Source organism: Dufourea novaeangliae, unplaced genomic scaffold (genome assembly GCF_001272555.1).
Source record: "Dufourea novaeangliae isolate 0120121106 unplaced genomic scaffold, ASM127255v1 scaffold228, whole genome shotgun sequence".
Classification (NCBI taxonomy): Eukaryota; Metazoa; Arthropoda; class Insecta; order Hymenoptera; family Halictidae; genus Dufourea; species Dufourea novaeangliae.
Genome location: NW_015374150.1, coordinates 4820371 through 4838173, shown reverse-complemented (window position 1 = coordinate 4838173; position 17803 = coordinate 4820371). Strand labels below are relative to the sequence as shown.

At 46.6% G+C, this 17803-nt stretch overlaps 3 protein-coding genes across 3 annotated transcripts in view; 2 read left to right on the top strand and 1 right to left on the bottom strand.

Moving 5' to 3' along the window:
• Positions 1-212: 212 nt before the first annotated feature.
• LOC107191666 (lysosomal alpha-glucosidase-like) lies at positions 213-4516 on the top strand. The gene is made up of 16 exons (XM_015580763.1): positions 213-294; positions 369-844; positions 957-1131; positions 1212-1302; positions 1388-1556; positions 1623-1692; positions 1794-1898; positions 1975-2232; positions 2299-2501; positions 2568-2675; positions 2744-2921; positions 3005-3153; positions 3217-3301; positions 3385-3655; positions 3901-4100; positions 4184-4516. The coding sequence occupies exons 1-16, from the start codon at positions 250-252 to the stop codon at positions 4244-4246; spliced, it is 2646 nt and encodes an 881-aa protein (XP_015436249.1). The 5' UTR covers positions 213-249; the 3' UTR covers positions 4247-4516.
• Positions 4517-5958: 1442 nt separating this feature from the next.
• LOC107191583 (zinc finger protein 540-like) lies at positions 5959-10280 on the bottom strand. The gene has a single exon (XM_015580644.1). The coding sequence runs from the start codon at positions 9307-9309 to the stop codon at positions 6880-6882; it is 2430 nt and encodes an 809-aa protein (XP_015436130.1). The 5' UTR covers positions 9310-10280; the 3' UTR covers positions 5959-6879.
• A 3559-nt stretch (positions 10281-13839) lies between these two features.
• The window catches only part of LOC107191607 (protein N-terminal asparagine amidohydrolase), a 16403-nt gene continuing 12439 nt past the window's right edge, over positions 13840-17803 (top strand). Inside the window, exon 1 of the mRNA XM_015580677.1 lies at positions 13840-14815. The gene's annotated coding sequence lies outside the window, so the exon portion shown is untranslated. The remainder of the gene's footprint in view (positions 14816-17803) is intronic.

Here is a 17803-nt window from a genome sequence, read left to right as displayed (position 1 = left end):
TATCTACACAGGAACATACGTTTAAACACGTTTTTGAAATATGTATTGCCCTGTGATCTTATAAGACTGAGCTTATCTTTTATTTTGTTCTGTGCCTTAGTATTATTCATAAAACAGACTAAGTTTGTTCTCATCGAGAAGTATCAAAAAGATGTGATCGCTGTGGATAATGAAAACATATTAGAAACAGGGTACATGTCGATCAATGTCTCTGGTGAGGTATTGGACAATCAAAGATACAAGTACAATATGATCTTTATGGAGAAAGTGTTTAGAACATCCAGAATTATACAAGTAGGTTTTAAATGGATCAATTACACACTCAGAGATGATTTGAGTTGCATACAATAACTTTGACCTATTTCCAGCAATGTGAAAACATCCCAGAAGCACTACGTTTTGATTGCCATCCTGTAGAAGGAGTATCGGAATTATCTTGCACCAGTAGAGGTTGTTGCTGGACATCACCAGGCAAGAAACTTGCAACTAAGACGCGACTTTCCTTGAATGTTCCATATTGCTACTACCCAAGAAATTGGAGTTTATACAAGTACACAAATGCTACCAAAGATGGAAACGATTTTTCTGGGTTTCTAAAGTTAATAGGGAGTTCTTCTTACAAAAATGACAAAGACCTTGTTAAGGTGGAAGCCAGTAGTGTAGACGATTCGATTTTGCGTTTGAAGATATACGATCCGCTTAAACAACGATACGAACCACCGTGGCCTATTAGGTCGAATCCCAAACCATTTGAACATCGTAATGTTGATGCGAAATATAAATTAGACGTCGATAATGAGAAACCTGGTTTTAAGTTGTATAGAGCCTCGGACGATACGGTGCTGTAAGTATCGTTACGGTTAAACACATACATTGAATATACAATATCACTTACAATGATAAAGAACCTGCGTTGTGTGATTCATTAAATATTAATATTTTCTTTTCTCATTCAGATTCGACTCGATCGACATCGGTGGCTTCGTATTTGCCGACCAATTTTTACAAATAAGCGGCCTTCTACCAACTGACAATATTTATGGGATTGGCGAACATAGAGAAAGCTTAAAATTGAACACTAATTGGCAGACGTTCACATTATTTAATAAGGATCAGCCTCCAGTGGAAAATGTACGTAGTCACATTTTAACGTATCGTATGAAGTTTTTTTTTTTATTTTCTTTGTATAAGGAGTGTGTTTCTGAATTCAGGCAAATTTATACGGATCTCATCCTTTTTATTTGATCGTTGAAAATTCCGGAAAATCTCACGGAGTTTTGTTGCTGAACAGTAACGCTATGGGTACATCAGTCTCTAAAGATACCGTTATTGATTCCGTTTCGATAAGTACGTTGCAAATGCCGTTCCTAACGTTTGTCTCTTTCAGATGTAATATTACAACCATCGCCGGGCATTACGTTTCGAACAATCGGTGGTATTTTCGACATGTACTTTTTTCTGGGACCAACTCCAGCGGACGTAATAAAACAGTATTCCGAGATAGTAGGCAAACCTTTTCTACCACCGTATTGGTCGCTAGGTTTTCATTTGTGCAGGTAGGGACGTAATATTCTTCTAATCGGTAAGTTCAGCCTATTTTAATGTGTGCCGCGGTGACGCAGGTTCGGATACGGGAGCTTGGAAAGCACAAAAGAAGTATGGAGGAGAACCATAGCAGCACATATTCCATTTGTAATGTTTACACAGTATACACTCGACGTGTATACGAATATTATTTAGTCCGGCGAAGCGAAACAATTTTGATCGTTTTAACCGCATTCTATTGTGTACAGGATACTCAGTGGAACGATTTGGATTATATGGATAAACACAACGATTTTACGTACAACTTGGAAAAGTTCAAGGACCTGCCGCAATTCGTAACGGAAATCCATTCGGTACGATTCTAATGCGATCGTATGCGTCTCGAAAGGATATCTGTCAGTGCGCCCAATAATGTATCAAGTATTATAGAGAGGAATGCATTACATCCCTCTGATCGACGCTGGTGTATCCGCCTCGGAAATCAACGGAACTTATCCACCGTACGATGAAGGTGTTATGGAAGATATATTCGTGAATGACGTAGCGACCAATCGACCGTTCATCGGGAAAGTTTGGAATTACGTTTCTACGGCTTGGCCGGACTTTACGAATCCAAAAACGCCAAATTATTATCTGCGTATGATGAGCAAGATGTACGAGTGGTTCGAATATGATGGAGCTTGGATCGTACGTACGTTTTCCTAGTCGAGTGCTAATCGTAAGCCTGTGTTATATTTCTATCATGTTCACCAGGATATGAACGAACCATCGAACTTTTACGACGGTTACAAAAATGGATGTTCGCACAACAGTCTCGATTATCCAGAGTATGTGCCGAACGTGATGGAAGGTAAACTGGCGAAGAAAACGTTGTGCATGAACGCGAAACATTATTTAGGCCCACACTACAATCTTCATAATACATACGGCACGAGTCATGCGATAGCTACGAATTAGTAAGTACTGCTATTACGAACGCGAAAACTCGAATAAGTGAGCTAATCGAAAGAAATTCCGCACAGCGCTCTGATCAACATTCGGAAGAAGAGGCCATTTATAATATCCCGGTCAACGTGGGTGGGACACGGACGGTACGCTGGTCATTGGACAGGGGATGTTTTTTCTACATGGTAGTCTATACGAGTACACAATAGAAACGTCTCGCGAGCATTCGATTAATCGTTTTGTAATTCATCAGGCATGACTTGAAAATGAGCATTCCCGCAATTTTATCGTTGAATTTCTATCAAATACCAATGGTTGGCGCGGACATTTGTGGATTCAATGGGAATACAACGGTCGCATTGTGCAATCGTTGGATGCAACTCGGGGCTTTTTATCCATTCTCACGCAATCATAATTCCGACGACACTATCGTTTGTATCGCTGTTATATTGTAAATGCATTCTAACTATACATATGTGCGTAGGAACGTTCGATTCAACATATGTATGCACAGGAGCAAGATCCAGTCGCTATGGGCGATTTGGTGGTACGGTCGTCGAGACGCGCCCTCCAGATTCGTTATTGGCTGCTACCGTATCTGTACACATTATTCTTTCGAGCTCACACGTTCGGCGAAACTGTGGTGCGACCGTTATTCTTCGAGTAAGTGTCCCATCAGATACCCAATCTTCGCGAATATACTGACAAAACTATGCATTCCTTCAGATTCCCTGAAGATCCAGCCACTCGTGACATCGATACCCAGTTTCTATGGGGAAGTTCTCTGATGATCATCCCGGTTTTAGAGGAAGTACGTTCGATTACCGACAAACCAAACGTCGAGTAAGTAAAAATAACGATCTACTTACACGGTTTTACGTTGTTTGTTATTAGAACGCGGTAAAAGTAATGGCTTACCTGCCTCGTGGATTGTGGTACGATTTCCACACGAAAAAGTCTTTGTTTGGCTTCGGTGAACGGTACACGTTGGATGCACCGCTTGACACTATACCGTTGATGGTTCGGGGAGGATCGATTTTGCCAGCTCAGAAACCAGGTGCTACCACCACAGAAAGCAGAAAGTACGGTATCGGCTTGTTGGTCGCGTTAGACCAAGCACAAACGGCGAAAGGGGAATTGTACTGGGATGACGGTGACAGTTTAGGTATTCTATATTTAATACAAAGAAGGTTGTATTCCATTTGACTTGTGGTCTGGGTTAGGTTGCAACTAAAAACGTGGGACACGCGCGATCGGTGCAAAATACGACTCGCACGAATCAAGACGTGATCGGGGACATGCGTGTAAAATGGGATATCGGACTCTCGAAAATGTCGCACGTTTTTAGAAGCGTTTCATAGAAAGATTGTTAGCGACTTTGTTTTTTTTTTCTATAACGATAATTTCTAGACACGGTTGAAAAAGAACAGTTTCTGTGGTTGTCGTTCATCTCCGAGAACAACACTGTGTCTTCCTCTAGGCTGAAGGAAACCGCATTCAACGACCAAGTGTTTCTCGACTGTATACAAATATGGGGAGTTACGTCCAATGTCTCGTATGTTTCTTTAAACGGTCGTGAGATTGAGTACAAGTACAACGAAAAGGAAAAGGTTAGTCCACTGCCTTTTTATACTGTGTTCAATCTTCTCTAACGCTCTCGAGTCGTATTGGGAATCGTTCTGGAATTTTTCAGAGTCTATCTGCGATAAAGTTGAAAACAGATCTCAAGAAACAGTTTACGTTTCAATGGAAGTAAGACTGCACGAACGAAACGATCAACGATAAACGTTAAACTCGCTCGTATCGCGAACGATAATCGTCGTTCGGTATCCTCTCAAATACTTCGAACCAGTGTTCGCGATACGCGAGACTGCTCCTACTTTTTGTTTTTTACAAGCATTAATCTTTATATGTATATCTGTATGTACGAATGTATCTTCGCCCCCGAGTACTGTGTTTCTACGATACTATATTCGTGAAACTAAATGTTTCTATGTTTTTATACGCGGTCGAATAAATATATACAACATCGCGTAAAGGAAAAACATTTTATTCGAATCACCGTTTTATCGTATAATACGGTACAGTACAGTACGGTACAATACAGTACGGTACAATACAGTACAAGACAGAACAGTAACATTTATGGCACTAATGGAAAACAATAAATAGAACTTTGAATCTTTCGATAATGCGTGTTCAACGAAAAAGATACGCAGGAAAATGCAAGTAACGATTGTTCGCAATTCCTACGCGAGCAACGGCAAAAGATAACAAAACGCGCTTATTCGCGCATCCGCCATTGGTAACTTTTTGTCGACCAAGGACGTTCATTTCTTTTTCTTTCTTCTTTGGCACCGTAAAAACTTAAAAGTAACACCAGAGTCAAGACTTGGTCATTCGAAACATCGAAATCTTTGTGTTTCCAAGTTTTTTCTTCCTCTTTTTTTTCCCCCCCCCCCTCTCTCTCTCTCTCTCTATCTCTTTCTCTGGTTGATGCGTGTGTATGTGTCTTTCAAGCACGAACAAACGCGCAACACTGCTTTGACCTCGATTTATATTCCATATTCAATGTTCCGCGACCTCTTTTTGCATTTCTACGACGAACGGAAAAGTAGATTTCGATCTTTCGAATAAATTCCGAAACGATATGACACCGTTTGCGTCGATGCGTCTTGTCGCGTACGGATTTAGTATGCGACGATGGACGACGCGTTTCCGCGTCTACCCTTCACGGCATTATTCTCCTTTCGACGGACTCTTCGTTCGATGTTCATCGTGGTTCGCCAACGAAACTGTGTATATTCTTTGGATGTTGGCGAATCCTCACGAGCACCCTGCGTAGTTAAATTAACCTCGTTGAATCCACTTTACACTCGAGAAAACATGTCTTCGACAATGTTCCGAAACGTGTTTTCGCAACGTGGATAGCAAATTTTTCGAATTCCCCGCGTTATTGAAATGCCGTTAACGAATACAAAATAGGTATTACGTTTTACAATACTAGTACAGTAGAAAACGCATCCAACGCATATCCATCAATTTCTTTTTCTTCACTCTCTGAAACGCATCGCACAATAGTTATATATGTATTTTTCTTTTTCTTCAATGACTAATATATATAAATCTTGCAACCTTGCTCATTATTGTCTGCTCACATTTACTTACTAGTATCTAAAGGATGCCGAGTTATTCCCGAGCAACGCGTGTGCACACGACAGAACGATAGATAAGTACGCGTCAACGCGTATAAAAAGTCTGATATAACGAACAAACATATCCAAGTACAGGAGAAACGAAGCGAGTATAGCCGAGTTAACACTGTTTCGGCATCGAAGTCTCTTTGTTTTCCGAGATGACAGTCAGAGTGAATCGTAAACGAACCGCGAACCGATTTCGTTTTTCTCCTACGCTGAGTCTCCGCGAAACTGATGTACTTTTTTTTGTTTTTAAAATGTGGAGCGCTGATGATTTTATGAAAGCACATTGTAATTTAATATCATTCGTTGTCGGCTGGAAGCTGGTAACGAAGGTAAATATTTTCGCGTTGCACGGTGAAAAACCGACAGATTATATATTAGCGATAACGTTACGCGTTAAAATTTTCAGGCAGCTCGAGATCGCGGCTCTATTTTACGCGCGCGCGCACACACACACACACACCCACCACGTTGTGTATAACGTCCTGCCGCTGCCTGCGGGTATAAATAGAGGACGATGACGTTCAGCTAAAAGAATATATATATAATATATATGTATGTATATATCGCGGGGAACGTCATAGAATATAGGACGATCGCGTTCAGCCTCTTCGATTTTTGATATAGGATCGCCGGTGAAAAACCCTAAGCGAATTTAATCTAAAACAAAAGAAACGTGCAATTACGGCAATGGTTTCAACGCCATCGCAAGCGAGTGCACTCTCTCATCTATCTATGCGGTAACAAGTATGGCAAGAAATGTTTTATAAACTATTCCCCTTTTTTTTAAATCTGCCGGAACGATCGATAGCAGATCGTGTCGTTCGGCGGTTACATATTCTACTAGTAAAGAGCGTTGTTCGTTTTGATTCATGTATCGCGAAATTGTAACGCGGCGAATAGTACAATTATACATGGCACCGTGAAGAAAAGAGGAAAGAAACAACAAGCGAAAACGTTTAGGAACGTTGGCGCTTAGCACCAACGCGACGGGGGATCGATGGTTGGAACAAAGCAAAGAAAAATAGACACCACGTTTGCCACTTTGGACTAGCAGAGATAGCAAGGAGGTTAACGTAAAAGGAACGTAAAGTGAGTACAGCCTTGAGAATTTGGCGAACGGTCGGAATGAAAATGAGAGAAAAATGCAAGGAAGGTAAAAGAAAAATCCGGTTGTATCGTTTTCTGTTTAGGTGGCAGTAAGCGTTTCCAAAATGTCTTCCGGAGTCTTGTTCAACTTGCGAAAATTCTCCCAATGTTCCTTGGGTACCGTCCATTTCAGGAATATCTCGAGGTTCTTGGTAAGAGTCTCGAATTCGGTGTGACCGTCCCGTGGTACCGGATCCTTGCCGGCGGACAACAACGAGTCCCGAAGCACCTCGTCGATCAAACGTTTCCCAAAGCCGAGCTCGTCCAATCTCTCCTGTTTGCTGATTCTCTTTAGGAGAACCGCGAGCAACAAGCGCATCCTCTCGACGGTCATCGTTTTGTATTTGGCGGGTAACGGGGGTGACGGTTTCTCGGCGATCTCGTTGAAGAACGTGTCCGTGTTTCCGCCGGCTACGGCGACGGCAACGGTGACGGCGGCGGCGGCGGCGGCGGCGGCGGCGGCGGCGGCGGCCACGACACAGTCGGGAGGACTGCTCGTGTCGTGCTCGGGATGGCAAGTTTTCTCGTGGCACTCGAGATCGTTCTTGATCCGGAAAAAGCTCTTGCACCGTTTGCAAGCGTACGGCTCGGTCCGGCCGTGGATGCATTTCATGTGTTTCTTCCAGTGGGGCAGCTGAGTGAAACCGGCGTTACACTCTGCGCATTTGAACGGCCGTTCGCCGGTGTGACGTCGCGTGTGCAGCTTGAGCGCGGTCGAATGCGCGAACGCCTGCCAGCAGACCAGACACCTGAACGGCCTTTGGCCGGAATGCGTTCGCTGATGGACGGTCAGCTGTGATTTTTGCGCGAATCTCTGGCCACATGTCGCGCATCCGTGAGGACGATCGCGTGCGTGCGTCCTCATGTGCTGGGGCAGGTGACCCTTGAACGTTTTGTTGCAGATCACGCAGAGAAACGACTTTACGTCCCGATGAAGGCATTCCAGATGCTTCTTGAGGGCGTCTCGTCGGACGAACGCGCGACCGCAGATCTCGCACTTGTGATCCTTCTGGCCGTTGTGACGTTTCACGTGGAGGGCCAAATTTGCGGCGCAGGTGAACGTGCCGGAGCACAGGCCGCAACGATACGGTTTTACCTGGCTGTGGGTTCGCCGGTGTTGCACCAATTGACCGCCCCTCGCGAAACTCTTGTCACAGTCCGGGCACTTGTACGGCTTAAACCCGGTGTGCGTTCTCACGTGAAGCTTCAGTCGTTCCTTCAGCGGGAACTCTTTGCCGCATTCGTCGCATTTGAAGATCGGCCCGGCTCCGTGCACTATCTTGTAATGATTCCGCAAACCACCGCTCCCTTTGAATCGCGCCTCGCACACCACGCAACAATATTTCTTCTCTTCGTTTCCGTTTCCGTTACCGTTCGCCAACGATTGCGCGTCGTCACCGTCTACGTCCAACGTTGTCTTTCCGTCCTCTTCTCCGTCCTCTTCTCCGTCATCGTTCTCGTATTTGTTCTTGCTCGGTGAGGATTCGGCGGCGATCCCGATCTTATCGTCCAGTATCAACGAATTGCCGCAGATTTTTCCCGATTTCTCCCGATTCGATCGTAACACATTGTTGTTCTCGCTCTCGAGGAAATAATTTGCCGTGATGATCGACTCGATGTTGAAACCCGATTCTCTACCGTCCGGATGGCAACCGTTCTCGAAGCCACGATCGAAACCGTGATCGAACAAACCGCCATCGGTGCTCGCCGAGTAATCGGTCTCGTAAATCCGATCGACGATCTTCCCGTTCAAGTCCAACGGATCCCGGCGAAATGCGTAGATTTTCTCGCTGAAGTGTTTGCCCTCGTCGAACGTCTGGTACGAGTCTTCTTGCCCGTACATCGAGCAAACGAACGATGTCGTCTCGTTACCATCGTCCTGTCCGTCGACCGTTTGACCGCTCGAAGACTCGCCGATGCTTCCTTTGCTCTCCTCCTCTTTGTTCCCGAGATCGTCGACCGTGTTCTTTTTCGACGAATTCGCAAGTATCAGCCCGCTCTTACGACCAACAACAACGTTATTTCGCTTCTTACGAATCGCGATCCCATCGTCTTTCGCGCTCCACTGCTGTTGTTTCCGTACTCGTGACCGTTTTCCATTTTCCCGTTTTCCTGGACGGTCTAACGTCTCGCAGGACGAAACGTTCCGTAGTCGAAGTTGTTGTTGTTGTTGTTGTTGTTGTTGCTGTTGCTCGTGCCCGTCGCGACCACCGTTTTCGAAGCTTCGAAGCACTTTCAACGCGTCCGTCGTCGCGTTCGCATCTCTATCCGCGTTCGTTATCGCGCTGGTATCGTCGTCGTCGTCGTCGTCGTCGTCGTTGTCGACACCCGTGTCGTGCTTAAAGATTCCGTTCTCCCTGATTCTCGACTGTTTCACCGGCAACAATTCTGTCAGTTGTACCTCCTCCTGCGTCAGCTCGGTTCCAGTCGTTCCGCTTGAACCGTTTCCTTGCATACCGACAACGGCCATTTGCCCGCTAATGATCCTTCACCATCGAGAAATCCATGTAAAATTTTCGGCCGTATAAAAAGATATCGGTAACGGATACGCCGGACCAGCAGACCGAGAGTAGAGCCAAGCCGAGCTGGTCGCCGGCAAAATACGTACCAACGTGTGCGTAACTCGACCACGCTCGCTTATCGGACTCTTATCTTTTCGATAGTCCGCCTGCGTGTCCCTCCCTCTCTCTCTTCTTCACTCTAGCGTGGGTTCTTTCGTCGCTCTCAAAATACAATGCTAATACTAATACGACCGATGGCTTTAACCACCGTCGGTTTCTTATTTGCCGCTTCGTTACACGGTTCTCTTTCCAAGGATAATTTACCAAAGTCGTCTGTTTTCATAGATAACGTATGGTCACGCGGCGGAGTAGAAACGTAGTCGTCGGACGATGGGAGAAAAGAGTGAAGCCTCGCGGTTTCAACCCTCGAATCGATCGTTATTCCACGTGTCTTCGCTTAAACGGAGATTTCGATAGCTTCCCACCTAAACGACATCGACGCCCGTTTCGTCGACGAGCGTGGCGGCGGCGGCGGTCTTCACGGAAATACACGAACGGTTCGTGCACGCGTTCGAATCACCGAGAACCGGGTCGTCGTTGCCCAGGTACCAAGAAGTCGAATATCAGGTGACGATGGAGGACGAGCCCCCTGTATCTCGAGGCTGGCTCACGAAACGCGAACCTCGTGGCACCGGCCGACGACTCCTTTCCTCGTCGACGTACCGATCGAATATTGAAACGGGGTGAGTACGCTCTCTGTGTGTTCGTAATGTTCGTTCGCCGGATGAATCGGGGTCGTCGGACAACAGGGATCCGCGGAGTCCTCGCCGAAAAGGAACGTCGAAATGAAACGGAAGGAATAAAACAACGAAACAGAAGCAACGGTGTCGTCGTTCGACGGTGAAGAACCGTTCGACGTTCGGCTTTCGGCGTTCGTCGCCGCGACGATCGACCGACTGCGAGAGCTTCTTCCTCGCGACGGTACGCCGCTTCCTCGACAGCGATTGCGCGCCTTTTTCCACGCAAGCGCAATTCGCGGTCGATATCGCTCTGATTTCACACCCCCTCTCGACACCCCCACGCACGTACGCGCTCTCCTACGCTTGTTCTGTTACCCTTCGTCGTGACCTCTCACCTCTCACCTCCCACCTCTCTTGTTAGTCCGTGCTCTATTCCTCAACAACCGTCATCACCATTCGCTCTCTCTCTCTCTCTCTCTCTATAATCTCTCCTAATAACTTTTCGTCGCGTTTTTCAACCTTGAAAAGATCGAGTCGCTTAGACACGTCGAACGACTTACCCCTGCGCTCGGATCCGTTACGCTCGTATATATTCCGTACAGCCACTTATTCCTCGAGAATGATTGCCTCTGTTCGTCGCACGATCGTTGGTCCGTATACATATGCCGATGCAGTCCAGCACGCATCGATGTTACCGGCCGTAGCAGTTACTAGCGATTCGAACACCTCTGTCGCCACGTTTCAACCATCTGAAAGCTTTTTCGTTTGTTTCGTCTCGAAATTTTATTTCTGAAACGGTTTTCTCTTGCAAACTTTAAGCCTGCATCGTCGCACGTTGTCCTTCGCTAGATAGACAGTCTTCTTTCCGGATCCGAGTTACGGCTTTGTCGACGGTCTCTTTGGTAATGCATCCTTCTTTGGTAATTTCTAGGCAGCTGGAAACGCTATTATCGATGTCGCATCGGAAAATATTCGCGGAAATTTTCGTTTGAAATACGCTCTTTTTTTCTTTTGTCTTAGGACTCGAAACAGAATCGTGGCGAGATTCACGATACGATTCGCTCGGTTATCGGCCCTTCTATATTTACGCTTCGACGTTTCAGGTTCATCGTATAATCTTTCCCCTTATCTCGGCCGCGTCGTAATTTCCTCTTTAAGGAATCCCTTTCTTTCCTGACTAGATTGCATACGGGAACGAGAACGAGAATGAGAACGAGAACGGAAGCGTGAACGGCAACGGGAACGCGTTCTAGACATTCGCGATTTCATAGCCAAGTCTCGTTCTCCAAAATATCACGCGATATCTACGAACACGATATTGCTCTCGCCTGGATTAGTAAGCTGCTAGTGTTAGTAGCCTTAGCCTTTTTCCCCTCTGCGAATCGCTTCCTTGATTAGTGAAAAGCGAAGAACCCGCCACCATCTGAAAGAAACAAGAAATACCGAAGGCATTTCTTTGATGTTTTTAATCTACTGTCTACCGATGCGCGAATCGAACGTGTTCGCGCGATACTTTCCAGTGAGACGGCGACCGTCGTCGGACGCGTCTCTCCCACGAACTATGAAAAAACGCGCCAATGCCTAAACCCAACCGCTGTCGTTACCGCCGTCCATTGATTAATCCCCATTTGTTCGCGCTCGCTGCGAACCCGCCCTTGGGAATCGTATCGGTACGCGATAGTAATGTGTACATGAACAAAACCCAGTCGCAGTTATCAGTTTCGAAGCAATTTATGAGTCGGGGCAGAGACATCGAACGATTTCAAGTATTTACATCGCGAGCGAAATCTCCCGAGTACGCGTAGCGATCGTCTTCGATTTTTTCGCTGAATTTCCTTACGATAGTCCATCTTACGAAAATACACCCGTCTATCAATAGTATTTTAACGTTGTTTTTTGATAACCAAGGAAAAAAAAAGAGGCGACACGGAAACGAGAAGTTCTTCTCGAGATTTTATGTTTTTACGAAAATGAACCACAAGAATACGCGACAGACACACTTCTTATTCGATATATCGAACAGAAGTCGAGGCGGACATTTAAGCTGGCGAATTGGCGTAGTGTAGCGTGTAGCGCGTTCACGAGTATTTCAGCTCGTCCCCAGTATGGAAGAAAAGAGTAACACGCGCGCGCACGTTCTCCCCGGAGTTTATGTTCCGATTTTATCGCGACTGGCCGTGACGGAAGACGGAACGCGACACGACACACGTTTGTGCGCATTGAACTTCCCAGTCTCGAAAGAGACAGAGCTCGTAGGTGTCGCGAGTCGCGAGATTTCGTCGATCGACCAGCGCGAACGTCTTTCCCGCCACTACGCGAGAGATTCCTTGTCCCACCGAACAACCCTACGTTTTCGTCACGACGAGGAAGAAGCTTCCTTCCGGAGCGTCCGCTGAACCCTACCCCTGTATCGCCATCTTCGACCACGTTCGGTTCTGCCGATGAAACCGACGAACCGACTAGAGGGCCGAAACCACCGTAACGAACCATCGGTTAGGCATTTCTGCCAGGTGGCGCGAGGAACGTCGACGAAGCGCGATCACGCAGATAACGCGCGCGTTTCTGACGTTCACTGTGATGTCGACAACGAGAATTTCGCAATTTTGATCGAAGTTGATAGTTACGATCGGAAATATACTTTATTCGTGTGTCTACACACTTTATGCTTACTCGATACATATGTCTAGACTTTTTCGTAAATTGTTTGGGCGTTGCATTACGACAAATAACATATGTAATATCGTCACCGGAAAATAGTTCGCGCCGAATGTTAACGTATCTTAACGATATATATCTAAAAAAATTGCTCTCAATTTACTCCCCCAGCACCGTTAATAGTTAATGAGATATTCGTAAAAGAAAAAGTAACAATTTGTTGTTAACAAAATAGGTAGTAAATGACCTCTTTACACAGACATTATGGCACCAAAAAATTGCTCCTGATCTGTTTTATAATAAGCGATAGCCAGATATCTCAATAACTTTGCTGGTGAGGCTACATCTGACACACACAGGGTCCCTGGTGTCTACACCGGGGGTTCTATGACCCCTCGATCTCACCACACGGGGTCTCTGGCGCCACCTGCGGGGGTTCTGTGACCCCACACGTGGTCTCTGGCGCTACCTGCGGGGGTTCTGTGGCCCCATGCTCTCACCACACGGAGTCTCTGGCGCCACCTGCTGGAGCTCTGTGACCCCACGCTCTTACCACACGGGGTCTCTGACGCCACCTGCGGGGGTTCCGTGACCCCACGATCCCACCGCACGGGGTCTGTGGCGCCACCACCTGGGGTTCTATGACCCTACGCTCTCACCGTACGGGGTCTCTGGCGGCGGGGGGAGACATTCGTAGCGATGGTTTCGTTCCGAATGATTTTGCGTTTTTGTTTGTCGAATCAGTGTGACGCGTAACGTGTATCAAAGGGATTTCAACGCCGAGAAACGTATTGCGAATATAGTCAAGACTGATGCTTAATCCGTGGTGTTTTCGTTCTCAAAAAAATATCATCTCGTTTGTTCTTCAACTCGCGTGTCACAGTTTATAGAGCATATCGCGTAACGACGCAACTACTTGTTCACATTGAAGAATTACGAAGAAAACAGAAACGTTCAAACAAATTTCACGTTTCCTCTGATTACACCGTACGTTTTTAAAACGGTCATCCTGTTTAAAAGATTTATCGTTTGCAACGGGGATCGAGATGAATACAGTTTCATGAACAAAGGTTAGATAATTATTGCATTTGTAAACTTTAAATAATAATTTTATTTATTTATTACTAAAACATTAACTATTAACAAATAATAATTATAGTAACGATGAGGACAATGACAACGGTAATAATGACCCGTGCAACATTGAGCTGTGTTTTGTCGATGAGGTTTGATTACAAATTTCAAGGGGGATAGGAATCAAGGTTGAGAAAGAGTCGAACAAAGGAAGAAGGATTTCAAAGTTGGAGGCAAAGCGGCGCCATATTGCCACCGGGCCGATGTGCGACGAAAACAGACGAAGTTGAATGCGAGGAGCCGATGAGGTCGAGCATGGAAGCGACTTTAGCGACTGTCAGTGTGGACAGTACAGATCGAGTCTGAGGATCCAGCACGTTCACTCGGTTCTATCCCGGTCGCTCTGAAGTTTTCCTTGACTGTCATTCGGAGCGGCCTACTCTCTCTTTCGTTCCTTCACACACTCTCTCACTCTCTGTCTGCCTGCCTGCCCCCTCGCTCTCTCTCTTTCTTTCCGAACCGTGACAGCGTGGTTGATAGTTCGTGATTTGCGAGTGACGCATTTGCCAAGATCGCGTCTTCTCCCGTACACATTTCTTTCCCAATTGTTCTTTACTCTCGTCTTTTTCTCAACTTGTCACACTCCCTCCTCCCGTTCTCTCTCTCTTCCCCCATTGGATTTATACCGTACAGTACCGTACCGTACTATTTCGTTCCGTTCGGCTGTGCGGTACGCTCGATACTGGCGCGCATTCTGTACAGCGGACGACCACGTCGACGTCGACGGCACCGACGGACGCTGACCGCTGACGTTTTGTTTTTGATCGACCGTGTGTCGTGTGTGTGCCACCAGTTGCGTGTTGCGTAACTACGGTTTTACGACACCAGCTTCTCTCGTGCCACCACACCGCTGTGCTGTTAAGGTTTCGGTATTCGACACTAGCCGTCGCATCCCATTTCCAACATAACCATTATTTCGATTCTCACAATCGACACAACGACACAGGTGAGTACGTTTATATTTTGCGACACGTAAAAAAGCCTAATGTCGTCGGCGCTCCGTCGCGGCGGCGTCGCTTCGATCTATCGAACGATTCTTCAAAATCGCGGCAACGTTCGAATGAAACTTGGCGATCGGCTCGTCGAGACTCTGTAATTCGTTCGCATTGTAAATCAAGAATTTCATCGTATCCTACGAGGCTACACTCACGCGTATTCCTAAAACATTGTGCTTATACCGAACACATTCTTCGATAAGTTGGAAAATGATACGTGTTTCGGAGTTTCTCGACACGTTTTACTTGGCAATCGTAAGCTGCATGGTATGCAAAATCGGGTGTGACACGCAACGAACATCGAGGAAAATTCTGTGTTAGCGTGCACGGTAAAAAAGGAGCAAAGTCGCGTCGTTGTACAACTTGCACAATTTATGTACAACGACGCGTACGATCCAATCCGGAGTAAAGGGAACCGTCGCGCCGTACCACCGCACCCCACTCCCGTATTCTTTCTTCGTCTTCCATCGCATTGTGTATCGTGTCTAGCCCGCGTTGCATCGCAACGCATCGCGTCGCTCTATCTAACGACGTTGCTTGAATATGCATCGCGTTCCCTCATCGACATGAAATTATTCACCGTCTTATATCCTTTCGCTTTCTTTTTCTATCATCCTCCTGTTCCGTTACGCTGTTTATACCCGTTTATTCGTTGCCCTTCGGAGTCTCGTGTTATTCCGATTTAAATCGATGCTCTTCGTTTAAATCTGTCCGACTTCTGTCCGCGTATCGCCAGGTTTAATCTTTGACGAAAGAATAGGAAACATGAAAACTTGTTCGTCGAGGTTCTGATAATCGCTGATTTCCATTTTGGCAGGTTTCGAATCACCGCAACGTTATTTCTTTCATCTTCGAAAGAAAGAACGATTACGCGTACAGACAGGTGCTACAACGACACGAAGTAAAAAATGAAGGAGTCTGTCTCCGTTCAGTCGGCCTTTAACTCTTCCCTTCTGTCTCCCCTTCAAGACAGTAATACATTCGCTGGATCGATTCCATATTGGATGATTGACTTTTTTCCGGAAAGTCAAACGTATCTGTTCGCTTGACGTCACAGAAACTTGCTTCGGTAACCATTATTCCAACGGAATTTATGCAGTTTAATCAACCACAAGGAAATGGTCTGCGACGAGACTCGAACGTGCGGACGCGTGTTCCGAAAGAGCGCGTGATCTTCGACGCACGACTCGTTGTTTACGTACAGACTGTGGGACGAGTTTTTTCACAGACGGAGAAACGGCTTGTACAATCGATTCAGGTGTGTCCAGGATCGGGGCGAATCGTTTTTGGTTGCTACAACAACGCGCAACGATCCAAGAGGTATTTCCGGGATGTCCTTTCGCGACGGTTGAGAGTCACTGTTTTCCCATGAGTTTCATTAATCTGACCGCGCCTGGAGCCCCGTCTTGTATCTTACCAACGTGTGCCCCACGGTATCGCACACATTTCGTTGTACCCGCCCGCTTGTATGTACATTTAGATACGTGTGCACGCGCGCACCTATAACCAATGGCTTCTCCGATGCGCCACCACGAACTCGTTTTTGCACTTGTTGTGTACGCGAGAGGAGATCGCACACGCGCTCCTTTTATTTATTTTTGTTTCGCGGGAACTTGTTCCCATTGGTTCTACTTTTACACACCAACCGTCTCTTCTTCGTCGTGTTTTTCCGCGACCATCTCGTGGTACCTTGGTCCGGTATTTCACGCCTGTTCGCTATTCCGTGCAATCATGGCTATCGTTGCGCAAGCTTTCTTTTTGGCTTCGCGGAACGTGATCTCACCGATGACTAAGATGGAACGGACGAGATTCGAGGCGGGATCGAGGCGCGAGATAAAAAAGCAAGATCTGGATTCGATCGCGGGATGAATCTCGAATCGTTTCCAAGGGAGTATTTTAACGTACGGAGGAGGGAAGAAAGAGAGGCAGGCAAAACGATGGGAGGAATAGTACACGCTTTTCTCGACGCTTGCAACTCTTTCGAGTCACGGACTTAACCGAGTTAACACGCTCTTTAAGGCTAGCGGAGGGTGTTAACCTTTTGCTCTGCCGCGCTGGCTCACGTGCGATAACTACTCGCCAGTCGAACACTTCGATTTCCGAATTATTTTTTCTATGTACAATTGCTCCTAAGTTGTTGTTCGTCCAACATGTATCGTCGCAATAGTTTTTTCGGATCCCAAGGATCTTTTTTTTGCAATAGCAGATAATCGTACAAATTATGTTTTTAAGGTAACGTCGTTCTACGCATCCGTGTTCGTGATCGCGGTACCTCTGCCGCCATTTCGTTTGCAGTAGATACTAACCGTGTCTACGGTGAACGAAAGGGTCCGGTGGAGGGGGGGGGGTGGATATTCCGCATACATATATCGGTAGCGATGCGGCTGCACGGGCAGCCAGGGAACAGCGCGCGCGCGTTATAGGAGAAGGTAAGATGCGCGGTGGAGGAGGCCTGGGCAACTGCATGCACTCCTCCTATCGCGCTGGGCCCGCATAAATCACAAACTCGGATTCGAGCGTTAGCCCCGAAGCATCGTGCTAGAAATGCAGATGCACACGGTGTTCCCGAAATAGTCGTTTTCCGAAGAAGATTACGGCCACGTGAGAGGATCGTTGCGGTACATCATGATAAGTCGAGAGATACGCATTGTGGCGGGTCTCTCCACAAACTTCCTCGACATTCTCGCGATATCAAGAACGGTAGGGCGCGCGTATTGAGAGACAACCGATCTAGTCGGTACCAGTTTGTCCGTCGATCCAATAACTAGAAACAAGCTTTCGGACGGACATCAAAGTATCCGCGGAACGTAGAGAAACAGAAAATTCAGATCTTGCCAACTTCCAGGACATCCGTGGGGCCAGCGCGTTGTCTCTTTGAAGGACGTCGAACGTTTTCCTTCTTTCTTTTTCGCACGCGTTGGCGCCGACTTTCGATTTCG

Bases quoted from the DNA above. Each gene is read 5' to 3' on its own strand.
- LOC107191583 (XM_015580644.1), bottom strand. From the start codon at position 9,309: ATGGCCGTTGTCGGTATGCAAGGAAACGGTTCAAGCGGAACGACTGGA.
- LOC107191666 (XM_015580763.1), top strand. From the start codon at position 250: ATGATCTTTATGGAGAAAGTGTTTAGAACATCCAGAATTATACAA. The intron at 1,557-1,622 runs GTAGGGACGTAA...GCGGTGACGCAG, and splicing joins CTAGGTTTTCATTTGTGCAG to GTTCGGATACGGGAGCTTGG. The intron at 1,899-1,974 runs GTACGATTCTAA...CAAGTATTATAG, and splicing joins TCGTAACGGAAATCCATTCG to AGAGGAATGCATTACATCCC.